This window comes from Plectropomus leopardus, chromosome 23 (assembly GCF_008729295.1).
Source record: "Plectropomus leopardus isolate mb chromosome 23, YSFRI_Pleo_2.0, whole genome shotgun sequence".
NCBI lineage: Eukaryota > Metazoa > Chordata > Actinopteri > Perciformes > Serranidae > Plectropomus > Plectropomus leopardus.
In genome coordinates, this window is record NC_056485.1 from 3,743,697 (window position 1) to 3,758,752 (window position 15,056).

At 37.4% G+C, this 15,056-nt stretch overlaps 1 protein-coding gene across 1 annotated transcript; it reads right to left on the reverse strand.

Moving 5' to 3' along the window:
* Positions 1 to 1,772: 1,772 nt before the first annotated feature.
* muc3a (mucin 3A, cell surface associated) lies at positions 1,773 to 14,153 on the reverse strand. Its single transcript, XM_042512375.1, has 12 exons — positions 11,667 to 14,153; positions 11,432 to 11,547; positions 10,170 to 10,234; positions 9,766 to 9,811; positions 9,633 to 9,688; positions 8,068 to 8,189; positions 7,786 to 7,845; positions 5,899 to 6,070; positions 4,639 to 4,800; positions 3,357 to 3,451; positions 2,911 to 3,149; positions 1,773 to 2,443 (listed from the first exon to the last, which is right to left on the reverse strand). Exons 1-12 carry the CDS (start codon positions 13,999 to 14,001, stop codon positions 2,399 to 2,401), a joined length of 3,513 nt encoding a protein of 1,170 aa, XP_042368309.1. The 5' UTR covers positions 14,002 to 14,153; the 3' UTR covers positions 1,773 to 2,398.
* Between the last annotated feature and the right edge of the window lie 903 nt (positions 14,154 to 15,056).

Genomic DNA, 15,056 nt, shown 5'->3' on the forward strand with positions numbered 1-15,056 from the left:
TGATCACTGTTTGGTCTTACAGCCTGAAATAAAAACCCTTTTATTATATCAGTAAAACTTTGTATGACACCCATAAGCGTCTGTAAGAGACATTCTAGGCTTTCAACTAACTCCATGTGAGCCCATCATGGCCATGATGTATGCTCAGAGCAAGTCAGGTGATGTAGAAGAGGGAGCAATACAACCTGTGCAGAGGAGGTATGGGTAGATGGATTGGTCAAACAAATACATGACTTTATCCAGTTTGCAACTGTTTGTGTCAAGTATAAAACCATGTCAAGGTTGACTTATCCATAACCTTTTTCAAAACCCAACCAAGTGGCCATGATGCAACCACACTGCAACCTCTTCGCAACAATGCCCACATTGTAAATTGTAAATAACAGGAAGATATGGCACCATTCTGACTTTAGACCAGATTTTTGTTGGTCTGAGGCACAGTTGCTTTCTGTTGCCCCAAAATAGCAGTATACCAGCATGTGCCTGACCACACCTCATTGTATTATTTACAGGCCCATGGTAGACAATGGTATTGATCTGCAACTCGCAATGAAAGACGCTGCTTTACGCCATGTGTAAGATTTGGCAATTATGTCACAGTTCTGGAAATACAGGTTTGGACCAAATGCAGGATGAATATACAAGACAGTAGGATGTAATATTCAAAATACACTTACAACAGTAGTCCATGAGGCAATCCAGAAGAAAACCAAGAACTCCAGAACACAAGGAAACAAACTCAGAAAACATGCAGGATGTTAATCACAAGAACAAGACACAGCTGGAGTAGGTGGACACTGGCAAAATGAGGGAAACATGGGGATTGGCTGAAAACGAGGGTGTGGTAGGAAACAAAACCAATACAGAACAGGTGTGCAGGGAAGACTCTGGGATCTGGGGAGGACTGACAAGACTGATGGAAGGCAGGTGTGATAGAGAACTGGCGGGAAACAGACAAAGGCAGGAAGTAACACAACACATGGCACATGAGGAGAATGTTACAAAATAAACCAGGAAACATGACCAACTGAATAAGTACAACAAAGTATCATTGTGGCCCAAAATCCCTAAAATAATGAAATATATGAATACAAAGACATATTATTAATATTTTAAGATGTATCTATGTCAGGTGGTCCTAAATAAAAAGTCTTGGGGCCTCTGGACACAAAATAGGATCACAACACCTTGTTTATGGCTTCATAATGTTTGTGCCAAATTATGTAGCACAATGTTTTCTTATTGCGTGCATATTTCTTTTAAGATCAAGAAGGCATATTCCCTTTTTTATGCTTTTTATGCTGAATTGCATTTTAATAATTACTTTGCAAAGCAGGGTCCTATAAGTCCTGAAATCAGTGCACTCTATTTTAACCCCATGTGTCTTTCAGCATGACTACAGGTGAAAAATTATCATTTTGGTCAATTCTGGCACATTTACCATTTATTAATGTGCATTGTGCCCACTGAATATTTAAAAAAAAAAAAAAGATAAATAAATTGAATTAAATGACTCACTCTGAGACAGAAATGTCTCTTTCTGATGACTGTAACTTTATTTACATCAAGTGCAACCGAAGCATTACGGTCAAAACTTAAAGTGCAAAATCCAGTTTTTATACACATTTTTACCAATAAATTTCCATGACTTTTCCATGCAAATTTTCAAGACCATACATTCTTTGAAATGACCATTCCCATCAGTTCTTTTTCATTGCTATATAATAGCTATTTATAATATGTAATCCTTAAAAAAGAATTCAGAGCAGGATTAGAAATTAATATTTAAAAATAACTGAGGGACTGTTCATTATTTATGCAAGATAAAGTGGTGTTAATATATATGCAAACAGGGGGACGCACGTTTTATGCCGGCCCAAAAATTCCTCCAAAATGGTGGAGAACAGTTTATCCATCTAAATCCACAATTCAGCACAGCACAGTCTTTTCATACATTTTCAACATGTATTTACTATATATATGTAACATATATGATGTGTTTAAAGAGAAATCAATGATTCCGCTTTACCTTGACTTTAGTCTCTGTGGCCCTTATACAACATACAGTCTCATACCTGACCACAGAGATGAACAAATACCTCTGACACAGCGTCAGCAAACTGAACATTTAGAAGCTTCATAAATGTGCCATTTAAGACGGGGATGTTCATATACTCATAAATAGTGAATATATATTGCCTTGCTATTGGTTCAAGACATCAATAAAAAAATCATGAATACATAAAACACAGGTACATAAACTATGATACCCGCTGCATTTCAGATGTGTATAAGCAAGTTTATATAAGGCAGCAAAAAGACATAAATTAATTAGTCAATTAGTCATCATCATGAAGAGTATGTTCAGCGGGCAAGTTGACAGTTTTCAGCGTAGCGCTCAGGCATCCCAGGATGTCCTGGACTGAGGTCTGTTGATCCCCCTCTGTGGAAAGGAGGACACAAAGAAAGAATTATAAAAATGAGAAAAAAACAACATGCTTAAAACAATACTAAATGTGTTAATGTGTGTCAATGGGTGAATATGACTCATAGTGTGAAAGTGCTTTGAATGGTCAACACGTTCAAGTATTCTCGGGCAAAGATACTGAGCCCCACGTTGCTCCTGATGGCTGTGCATTCAGTGTTTAAGTGCGCATGAGTGTTAAAAAACTGAATAGCAGGCAGCACCTTGTACAGTAGCCTTGGCCACTTGTGTGCGAATGTGACTCATAGTGTGAAAGTTCTTTAAGTGGTCAAAATGACTAAAAGAAGTGTTATACAAGTGCAGGTCCATTTACCATTTTTACCATTTTTGTACAGACTATTTTTATCCAGCACCTGCAAAGATGGATGGATCTATGGATTCTACATCTGCGTATCTACTCTGTGTTTTTGTGGGTGTGCATTTACCGGATTGGATGAGTAGTCTCTGGGAGGTAGGCTGGCAGGATGTGAGAATCCACCATTAGAATATGGAGTATTGTGTCTGTGTGCTGTTTGTAATGATGGGCTCCACTGTCTGCTGTCAGTATCCCAAGATGGTCCATTGCGCTGGTAGACAGGAGCAGGATGTCTGTCAACACCTGGCTCCTCTCGGTGGATGGCTGATCCATCATGTTGGTATGAAGGGTTTGTGTAACATCCTAAAACTAGCACAACAAGGGTTTATTCACACAGCAGAATCATTTCACTTCATGCTTTGAATCCTTTGGTTCCCAAACACAGTCACTGTAGACTGAGTTCCTGCTGCCCCAAAGTTGGTAAGTAAAATGCTCAAAATTACAAATTACAAATACAAACTTTTATTTGTATTGCTGCAACGTGCGAAATGAAGTGAGTGTTCTGTACAAACTTACCAGCATTATGTGTGTTGTTGGAGTTTTTGGATCTGGACCACTCATAGTCCTCAGCTAGCCACTGATTTACCTGCTGCTGTTTAAAGTCTCTTCTCCTGCAGACACAGAGGAAATAGAACTATTGCAGCTTTCATTGCAAAAGATATGCACAAAATATACCTAAGTATAAACTTGAACTGATGTCAAGAACAGTAACTAAACTTGTAATATATAGAAGAACTGTTCTTATTGTGCAAAACTGACTAATGGAGACTGCTTTCACACAGGATCACCAGAAAATTACTTTTTAGTGACACATTACCATACACTTTTCTTTTTATGCCTCCACAATGGCAATAGCCAAAGCTGGAGACATTATGTTTTTGCGTTGTCCGTCCACCCAGCACATTCTTGTTAATGCCATATCTTAACAATAGCTTGAAGGAATTTCTTCAAATTTCTCACAAATATTAACTTGGACTAAGGATGAGCTTATTAGATTCTGGGGATCGTAAGTCTAAGGTCAAGGTCACTGTGATCTCATCAGTCTCATTTTTGTGAATGTGAAGGGAATGTCTTTAAAGTTGACACATTTAGCTAGACTCAAGGATGAGTTAATTAGATTTTGGTGGTCAAAGATCAAGGTCACGCTGAACTAACATTAATCTCATTTTGTGGGAGCGGCATCTCAAAAACACCTCGAGGGAATTTTTTTTCAAATTGTACTCAGACATTCACTTGGACTCAGCAATGAGCTGATTAGAATTTGGTGATCAAAGGTCAAGGTCACTGTGACATGGCATCCATCTCATTTTCGTGGATGCAATATCTGAAGATGGCCTTGAGTGAGTTTCCTTAAATTTGGTACAAACATACACTCTGGACTAAAGAATGAACTGATTAGAATCTGGTAGTCATAGGTCAAAGGTGAAGGTTACGGTGACCTTATATTGTATGTTTTTGGCCATAAGTCAGGTACCTTGAAACTGTGCTGAGTGTAAAGCATCCATATTCTCACACATGGATAGTTTTTACTTGGCGCTTTGTTATTAGAAGATATATTTGTGGTTTTAAGTACCAAAAATATTCAATATAGTTTTTCATCCCCCTCTCTCACTTGTCTCTGTGGAGCATCAGCAAAAACAAGGTGTTTTCAGACTTATCAGCACTGTAACGTGCCTGATTTAGGAAGCAGTTAGCACTTGAATGACTTGAACAGACGGTCAAAGTCTGACTAAACTGTTTCAGAAGAAAGGTAAAGTCATGTTTCATTGTATTTCCCTGACCCGAAAAGACAGCTTACAGTGTTTGCTTGCGTTTGCTGGTCACCAGGTATGCAGTTAAAGCTCCCACAGTCACCAACAGGCAAGCAAGGGTCACACTTAACCCTGTGTAGAAAGCAGTTTTCTGTATAGGGAAGCTACAGTCATTGCCCAAGTACCAGTTGGAAGCCACATTTTGGCAGCTGAAACAGAAGAGGAATAACAAAGTTAAACAGGAAACAACTGCACCAAACAAATAAAAAAAGCACCATAAAGAAACTTTGATATATTATTAACCCCAGTAATAAAAGGCCTATCAGCATGTACAATAAAGAAAGTACAACCTTTTTCAATAAAGACATTGGAAAAAGTTCATAAACCATCTCTACATACATGAAGTATGGGGTGATACAAGTCAAAACAGAACACCATCTCTCAATTTGGACCAAACAGGTAGTTTAATTCTTTTGAGACCTTGCTAGAGTCTGTATGTTTTAATAAAACCAACTTTCAATTTTTGGGGGGCTTTCAATATGTTCCTAAATGGGCATTGTGCATCTTTTTGGCCACTACAGTGCAGCACACATGAACAGGTGCTGACTGATATTGACAATTACTGCTTATTTACCATCATTAATATTTACCTGTAGACTACATTTAGTCGATGTCTTTATTCAGGATATACTCTAAGGGTTCATGTGATAACAAACAAATTAGCACCTCACATCATGTACTTACTGCACAGTTTGGTAGGTTAAGTTTAGGAATGTAATTAAATGTTTAAATTGAATGTTTCATAGGTTGGGTTTAGGAAAAGAAACATGGCTCAGTTTTCTTACGTTACATACTTAACTTCAAGTTACTTAATGAAAAAAGAAGAATGGTTGGGCGTTGTCCTGTTAAGCACTTATCAAAAAGTTACGCGGTTATGTTTAGAAAATGTAAAGCAAAGTCACGTGAGTAAGGTTTGAGATCAGAAACATTCTGACAATGTATCTTATAATTCTTTAAACTTCACTTGGTTTAACAAAAGACTCAAAGACTGGTGTCCTGGGGGAAAGTGCTAAGTTTGCTTGACCCATCCACCACCCTAACCTGCCTCTTTATACAACATTTCGTGCATTATGCTGCTTCTTACTTTATTCCAGTATTGGTTATGTGCTCACAGCCTTTCTGATTATTTGGGTTGCATACACATTCTTGTGCATTACTTTTTGTAGGTATACATACTAGAAGATGGCCTGCTTTATTATACAAAAACATGTTTATAAGAACACCAAACTGACAGCACATTAACTTACTGGCAAAGCGGTCCGACATTCCTGTACACTCTGCAGACTCCTTTATTGTAGCATGTTTTTGGACTTGAATGTAGACTATTACATACAGTCGCGCACATGATTTTTCCATCAACAGTCACAGCCTCATAGTATCCGGCAACATCTGCGTTGTCCACAAACTTTTCACATACAGCTGGTGAGAGACACAAAGACATGAAGAGTGCAGGAAGTTCTCTGTCAATTCTATCTTTGGCAAATACGCTTTTACACTCAGTGGCTACAGCACAGTGCTATACCTGCCAACCATCAGGTTCTTCCTCATGCCTCCAGATATACCTCACATTGATAATGGCATACAAATATTTATGCATGATGTTCAATTTTGGGTTGGGTATGGCCTATGACCTACTGTCTGTTTTGGGCTTTTTCTTGTTCAGTGCTTGGGTTTGTTATTTATGTTACGACACTTGAACACAACACATAGGATATTTCCAATGGTATTTATTAGGGCCTTAGCCTTAGGGCCAATTTTTTTTGTTTGTTTGTTTTTTCATTAATATTTTATTGAATTTTTTTTCACTTAAGCAGTGTCACCTATGGTCATAATCATATGACTCATACATATAAATATTAAAAAAACAAGTCACTAAATATAATAATAATAATAATAATAATAATAATAATAATAATAATAAACAAACAAACAAAACCAAGCAAAAAAGAGGTTAGCTCTCAGACACACAAAGTGTGTAAGTGGGTCCCATGCACATGGTTTGCAATTTACTTCACAATCTGTCCATTGTCCAAAACAGCTGAAACAAATTTGTTTATATGATGCCACTTTTGCCAACTCTGTGAAGCGCTCCTTAAAGGATGGCTCACCTGCTTTCCTCCAGTTTCTCATCATCATTTGTTTCCAGCCATTATACTGGTCTGAATGAAGTGAGATGTCATTTTTGGGTCACTGAGAATGTAAAGCCTCGTGCCTAACTCAGAGTTTTTCAGGGTTATGTATTCAATGCATTCATGAACCTTTTCTTCAATAGTTCTGGATCATGTGACATTCCCAGAGTAGGTGAAAAAGAGTTAATTCGAAGCTCCCTTAAGGTACTCTTTAATACAACACAAAAGCTAAAAAAATATTATACATTATTTTTATTTTCTATTTTCATTAAATTAAATTTTTAACCATCATAATCCTATTCAGAAATATCAGCTTTTAAATGCCAAGTTTTTGTCATGATGCCACTATGTTTTAAATGAAAAAAAAACACAAAAAATGAAAAATTCTACAATACAATACAATACACCTATTATACCACATGCTAAGTTGATTATTATTTTTGTTATTATCACAGACAGGGATATGTCAATGATTAGCAGCAATATTGATTTTGGTACACATCTGAGGTGAGTAATAGGTAATGCAGTAACAGAATCTTGATTTATGTTTGATTTGTTGACTGGAGTTGATTCTAGTGATTGCTATTAGAGGCTATGAGAAGAAAAGGGACATGATTTTTTTTTAGACTATCTGTCACATGTGTCTCCTGTTTCACTAATTATTTAAGCATGAAAAATGTTAATAATTCAGAAAGCAAATTGGAGCATGTCAGAAATTGTTTGAGATATGTAAAATTATTGATACTGTTTTTTTTCCCCAAGGGAAGAGGTAGGATAGATTTATTTTAGAATTAATGCAATAGCTGTTATTTATTAATTTAATGCCTTTTCTTTAAGATACTGTCCTTTTCTTCTCGATTTAAATAAGATTTACTCATTTATTTCTTTTTGTGTAAAACTGCTGTAAATAGTGTTTAACATGTCAAAAAAATTGTAACATTTCATTACCAAAACTGATGATGCTGAAAAATTTTGTGAAAAGTGCACGCACACAATAATACTTACATTTAGCGTCTATCTGTGTTTCAGTCACTGTGGGCTCAGCTGTGACATTGTAAGGACAATCTGACAATTCAGAGGATAAAAAAAGTTGCATTAATGAATGTATACCACAGCGTGTTTTTGTGCTTATACAAAGTGATTTTGATCAGAGGAAAAAGTTAAAAAGTTTGCAAATTAATGCAAATTATAGTCTTGTATTTGAATGAATGTGGTTTGGATTGAATGGTTTGCTAACAGTGCATACTATATATGATTATATGTGTAAATACTGGTTTTCTGTCTTACCTGCTAAGCAAAGAGTAAGCTCATTGACAGCCTTCTCAACTGCTTCAGCGTCTTTGTTATATAATTCTTCAGCACTGGGGTTGTTTGGAATCACTAAAACCACGTCATGTGTGACACTGACACTGAAGCAGAAATAAGTTCATACAGCAGGTCAGTACAGTTTAAGGAATTATTTTTTTCTGGTCTATTCTGTATACACAACATCTACTCCATCCTTGGAGAAGGATCCCCTCTCTGCTGCTCTTCCTGAGGTTTCATCTGTTTTTTCCCCAATTAAAGTTTTCTTTGGAGTTTTTTTTCTATCTGAAAGTCACCTGAGGCAAATTTTAGATTTTTGATATTGGGCAATATAAATAAAATAAAAACCTGAATTGACATGCTAGGTTCAGCAACTTGGCATGAAATGTCTGAGAAATTGCTAAAAAAAAAAAAAAGTGAAGGTGACAACAAAATGACCTGAAAATTAGCTTTTTAAAAAGAGAGAATCACTGAAAAATAATCAAATAACTAGGGAAAATATAAAGAAAATTATATTTTTAAAAAATAATATAATTGGAATCAGGTTACAGAAGAAAATATTGTTATTATTTTATTTTGTTGCTTTTTTCAGGTTATTACCTGATTTTTTTTTTATTTTCTTAATTATGCTATTTACAGGTAATTTTCTTGTAGATTTTTACTTTTTTTCTTTCTAATTTTTGGGTCATTTTTTGAAAAAAAATATATGCTACATGTGTTTAACTGTATTGTGTGCCTTTTTTTGATGGAAGTAGCTAATGTATTTATGTGCTGTTGCATTTCAGAAATGCTTTTCATTTTTTTGTATTTGCAGATCTGTTTCATATTTGTAAATAGTTTTATGAGTTTACAAATTTTTTTTGTATTAGTTCTAGTTGTTTTATATTTACAGATTGCACATTAACACACAGATTGTTGATCTGATCACACAGATAATAGTGAGAAAAATCTATCTCCATATCAAATTGCCTCCTCAAAGTCAATGTGCAAGTGAAAATTTGACCAATTAACAAATAAACTTGATGTGTGTAAATTGCAAACCAGCAAAGGCAGAATTTTGATTCATAAAAAAAAAAAAAAAAAAAAAAAGAATTCACAAATATTTGTTCGAAAGTTGCAAAGGTAAGAATGAATGAAGTGCTTTTTTTGGTATATAATTTTACATACTTACAGTTTTTGTTTTAATTTGTGGAATTTGTTTTTGTATTTGCATATCTGTTTATCTGTTTCTAAATTTGTAAATAGTTTTGAAAGTGTATGAATCTATTCTTGTATTAGTTTGAGTTGATTTATATTTACAGATTGTACATTAACACATGGATTGTAGATCTGACCACACAAATAATATTGAAAAAGTCTCTGTTTAAATAAAATGATCCCCTAAAAATCAGTGTGCTAGTTTCAATAAGTTTCCTTATTGAAAATCATTTGAACAGTTAACAAACTGTTTCCATTTGTAGCTGCAAAAGTGCAAAGTTTCCAGCTGCCTATATGTTATATGACTTTATTAGGACATTATCAGTTTAAGGTGTTTGTGTTCAAGTTACCCCTCAGCTCTTGGTGTGATCTTGTAGACAGTCATGGCTTCATCTGATAATCTCATCTGAAATAAAGACAGCAATTGTTAATATATAATCGCTGATTAAATATTATCCTCAAAAGATGTGTGAATAACTTTACCTCTTCCGCAGTGTTATCTGACAATCTAACCAGAGGGCCTCCAGGGCTAAGAAAAAAGAATAGGCGGGGAAAATGTCATTAAAAAAAAGCAAACATTTTGCTCAAAACAAAAAATGTATACTTATGTCTATATATGTATTTGTCCCATCATCAGATGCAGTTTTTAAACAAGCCTTATTGGACTCTGAACACTTTTTGTCTCACTGCAGTTAATATCATGGGACATCTGTTGTATGGTATATGTACTTATGTCTGTTTATTTTGTTATATTACGATTTTGGTTGTGTTCACCACTGCTCCAAATAAAAATTTCCCCTTGCAGACAATAAAACGTTTCAAATCTAAATTTCAGTGTTTATATTGTATAGCAAGTGATGGAAAACTGTGAAAATTTGGTTCCTTACCTGACACTGGTTACCAACACTCCTTTGAAGTTTGCTACGTTCTTTCCCCGATAATATGTTTCCATCTGAAATAGTAAAAACATAACATAAATAAAGGCAGAATTCCCGTAGAGGAAAAACATGGCTCATATGAAATGATGATTTCTGCATGAATTGTGTCTGCTCTTTCTTTAATCATCGCCATTTCACTTTTTATAATTTGTTGATTTTTTTTCTGCTACAAAATAGTCAATTGCCAAAAAATTTTAAAAAATGAAAGCATTTTGATTAATAGTAATAATAAATAAAACTATCCCTATAAAACAAACTTTTTTGCACTGGGAATGATGATTCTGGAAACCTTTTTGCATTTCTAGTCTTGCTATTGTTTCAGCATGTTGCTATGGTTATGTAACTTGGTTATAAATGTTCTAGCTGCATGCTATATTGATGTTTGGTTTTCCTTTAAGTTGAGCTGAACAACAGAATAAAGTATGATTTGAAATGTTTGGTCTTTGTTCAGCTCAGTGCATTTGATTAATGCAGATTTGCCTCTCACTTCTCCAAACAGCTAGCTGTGTAACGTCCCAAATGTTACAACAATGGTCTGTATATAAGGATGGATAACAGCTCCCCAAAAGTGAAGCCAAAATCTCTTGATTTCCCCCTGGTGACTGGCTACAGTATACGACATAAAACCCGCCCCCCTATGTAAACGTGAATGGGACATGGGCTAAATTTTTCCTGATGGTTTCTGTAATTTAAGACTGTTATCATCCAGATGGATATTCAAGTGCTTGTTTTTCCAAATAAGTTTAGTTTAAATGAGTTATTTATGGCTATAAAAAGGGTATTTGATGCCAAGATTGACAGCCTGTGTGCCCATCTGTGTGCTCGCGTTTAGTGGCGTTGCTGGCGATTACCCAGTTAGCAATTTTTGGCTCTAAAAACGTTCTGAGAACCTCTAAATCCACTGAATGTTTTCATAATGTTTCAGTGGCAAGTTTTCTTCATGTTCCCATAACGTTCTTAAAGTTCTTAAAGTTTGGGCAACATTCTCTATAAACATGATGGCAGCAGCTGTATCCAGAATATTTTTAGCTCCACTTTTGCATAGCTAAACTAAGTGAAGACACATGCCCTGGGTTTTTTTCAGTCTCTGGTTACAACATGGTGTAAAATCCTTAATGTTACAACATACTGCAACATTCAAAACATGGCATGGAATTTCTGACTGGATGTATCTACAACCCACATGGCAACTCATCAATTTTTCCATTTACCTGGTCAGTGAAGTTTCCAACAAACTCTTTGTATTCAGATGATGTTTTGTCTTTGTATTTGTCATTAAATTCCTGATCGATCACAACATTAACAACGACTGTCCTGTTGAATGTAACTGCAAGAGAATAGAACATATAGGACACCATATATGATGAGTTAAACAATTTAAAATTTGCGCTTAATAACTTTCAGTTAGATTTCAAACTCAAAAATCTTGTAGGAGTTTAACAGTACCTGGATTAACAGATTCCACAAATTCGCAGAATTTTCCACTGAATCCAGCAGGACATGTGCAGTTGTATCCATTGAAATATCCCCCGTTTTGGCACTTTAAGGGCTCTACTGTTGTTGTTGATCGAGGGGTTGTTGGAGTTGTTGGTGTGGCAGATGGTGTTGTTGGTGGGTCAGTTGGTGGTTTTGTTGATGGAAGGGACGATTGTGTAGTTGGTAAAGTAGTAAGAGGTACAGTGGGTATGTCTGTTGGCATTACAGTTGGCGGTCTGGTGGCTGGTTCTGTTGGAGGTGAGGATGGTGGTTTGCTTGGCTGGGTAGATAGCGGGTCTGTTGTAGAGGTTGCTTCAGCCGATGATGTGGTCCAAGCAGATTCAGATGTTACTGTATTGGTTGGACTGGTTGAATCAATGACTGATGTGGTCTTGACTGTGACAGTTGGATCAGAAACCAAGGTGGTACCCGTGGGATCAGATATTACTGCACCTGTAGATCCTGTAGGCTTTGTTGGAGAGGTGGTCTCTGCAGACACAGAAGTTACTGAATCTGTTTGACTGGTTGGTACAGACACCAAGGTGGTACCAGTAGACTCAGAGGTAACTTTGTCGGTGGAACTGGTTTGGTCTGCTGCTGACGTGATCTCCCCAGTTGCTGATGTTACTGTGTCAGTGGAAGCAGTTGATTCAGGTTGTAAGGTAGTCTGAGTAGGCTCAGATGTTTCTGTTTCAGTCTGAGTAGTTGTTTCAGATGCGATAGTTGTCTTGGTGGACTCAGACGTTACTTTCTCAGTAGGATTGGCTGATTCAGATACCAAGGTGGTGGTAGTTGGCTCAGACATTGCTACATCTGTAGAACCTGTAGGTTCAGATGACGAAATGGTCACTGCAGACTGTGTTGTTGCTAAATCGGTTTGACCTGTTGATTCAGATACAAAGGTGGTACCAGTGGGCACAGATGTTGCTGTATTAGTTGAACTTGTAGGTTCAGGTGACTTGGTTGTCTGGCCAGGATCAGAGGTTACTGTGTCAGTGGGATTGGTTAGCTCAGTTGCTGATGTGATCTCTGAAGTCTCAGATGTCACTGAAACAGATTCACTGGTTGTTACAGAAACCAATGTTGTACCAGTAGACTCAGAAGTAACTGTGTCAGACGGACTGGTTTGGTCCACTGCTGACGTAGATTGCCGAGTTTCAGATGTTATTGTGTCAGTGGGACTGGTTGATTGAGACACCAAGGTGGTGGCAGCTGACTCAGACATTGCCACATCTGTAGAACCTGTAGGTTCAGTTGACAAAGTGTTCACTGCAGACTGTGATGTTGCTAAATCAGTTGGATCTGTCAATTCAGATACCGAGGTGGCATCAACAGGCACAGATGTTGCTGTATCAGTTGGACCTGTAGGCTCAGGTGACTTGGTTGCCTCGCTAGCATCAGAGGTTACTGTGTCAGTGGGATTGGTTAGCTCCGTTGCTGATGTAATGTCTGAAGTCTCAGGTGTTAATGAAACAGTTTCACTGGTTGTTACAGAAACCACTGTTGTTTCAGTAGACTCAAAAGTAACTGTGTCAGTGGAACTGGTTTGCTCAGTTGCTGAGGTCACTGTTGCAGGCTCAGGTGTCACTGAAACAGATTCACTGGTTGTTACAGAAACCAAGGGTGTACCAGTAGACTCAGAAGTAACTGTGTCAGACGGACTGGTTTGGTCCACTGCAGACGTAGATTGCCCAGATTCAGATGTTATTGTGTCAGTGGGACTGGTTGATTCAGACGCCAAAGTGGTGGTAGTTGACTCAGACATTGCTACATCTGTAGAACCTGTAGGTCCAACTGACAAAGTGGTTGATGCAGACTGTGATATTGCTGAATCGGTTGGATCTGTCAATTCAGATACCGAGGTGGCATCAACAGGCACAGATGTTGCTGTATCAGTTGGACCTGTAGGCTCAGGTGACTTGGTTGCCTCGCTAGCATCAGAGGTTACTGTGTCAGTGGGATTGGTTAGCTCCGTTGCTGATGTAATCTCTGAAGTCTCAGGTGTTAATGAAACAGTTTCACTAGTTGTTACAGAAACCACTGTTGTTTCAGTAGACTCAAAAGTAACTGTGTCAGTGAAACTGGTTTGCTCAGTTGCTGAGGTCACTGTTGCAGGCTCAGGTGTCACTGAAACAGTTTCACTGGTTGTTACAGAAACCAAGGTTGTACCAGTAGACTCAGACGTAGCTGTGTTAGACGGACTGGTTTGGTCCACTGCAGACGTAGATTGCCCAGATTCAGATGTTATTGTGTCAGCGGGACTGGTTGATTCAGACACCAAGGTGGTGGTAGTTGACTCAGACATTGCTACATCTGTAGAACCTGTAGGTCCAACTGACAAAGTGGTTGATGCAGACTGTGATATTGCTGAATCAGTTGGATCTGTCAATTCAGATACAAAGGTGGCATCAACAGGCACAGATGTTGCTGTATCAGTTGAACCTGTAGGTTCAGGTGACTTGGTTGCCCGGCTAGGACTAGAGTTCACTGTGTCAGTGGGATCGGTTTGCTCAGATACAAAGGTTGTCCCCGGAGACTCAGATGTAACCGTGTCGGTGGGAATGGTTGCGTCTGCTGCTGATGTGGTCTCCCCGGTTTCAGAACTGGTTGGTTCAGGTGTTGATGTGGTTGTGGCAAAGACAGCGGTGACTGACTCAGTTAGGCCCGATGATTCAGATGCTGAAGTGGTGCTAGACAGCTCAGATGTTACTCTGTCTGTAGAACCTGTAAGTTTAGCTGGTGAAGAGTTATCTATAGGCTGTGATGTTACTGAATCAGTTGGACCACTTTCGTCACTTCCTGAAGTGGCATCTGTTGTCTCTCTGATTCTGGACCACTGTTGATCATGACTTGAGAAATATTCTAGGAAAAGACAGGTAAAAAAGGATTAAAGCTCTGTAATTGTTTGGGACAGACAATGAGTTCTTTTGTATATTTGTTTTTTTGTTAAATACAAGCATGAAGCTCACAATACACTTGGGGATTCAGGTGGTAGAATTTAGCAGATTTATAGAGATTTATAGTAACCTTGGTCCTGTTTACACTTGGTATTAACATGCTTTCGGTTTACTGGATCCCAATAGGTGTAGATATACCCAATGCATCCTCAAAGATTTGAATGCTGGAACCACATTCAGTGGTGGTGTGGGTTGTTTATGGTCTTATTCTTTTAGCAGTGTGTAACTTGTAGACAAAGATGTGTAAGGCGTCTGTTTGCTACTATTGTAATATTGTAAATTTATGACATTGACTTTGACAGGACTGGTGACAAATCTATACACAGTACAGTTTTCTGTCAATGGTTCTTTACTTTCAATTCAATAGAATTTTAGATACAGGACTTTTACATGTCAGAGAGTA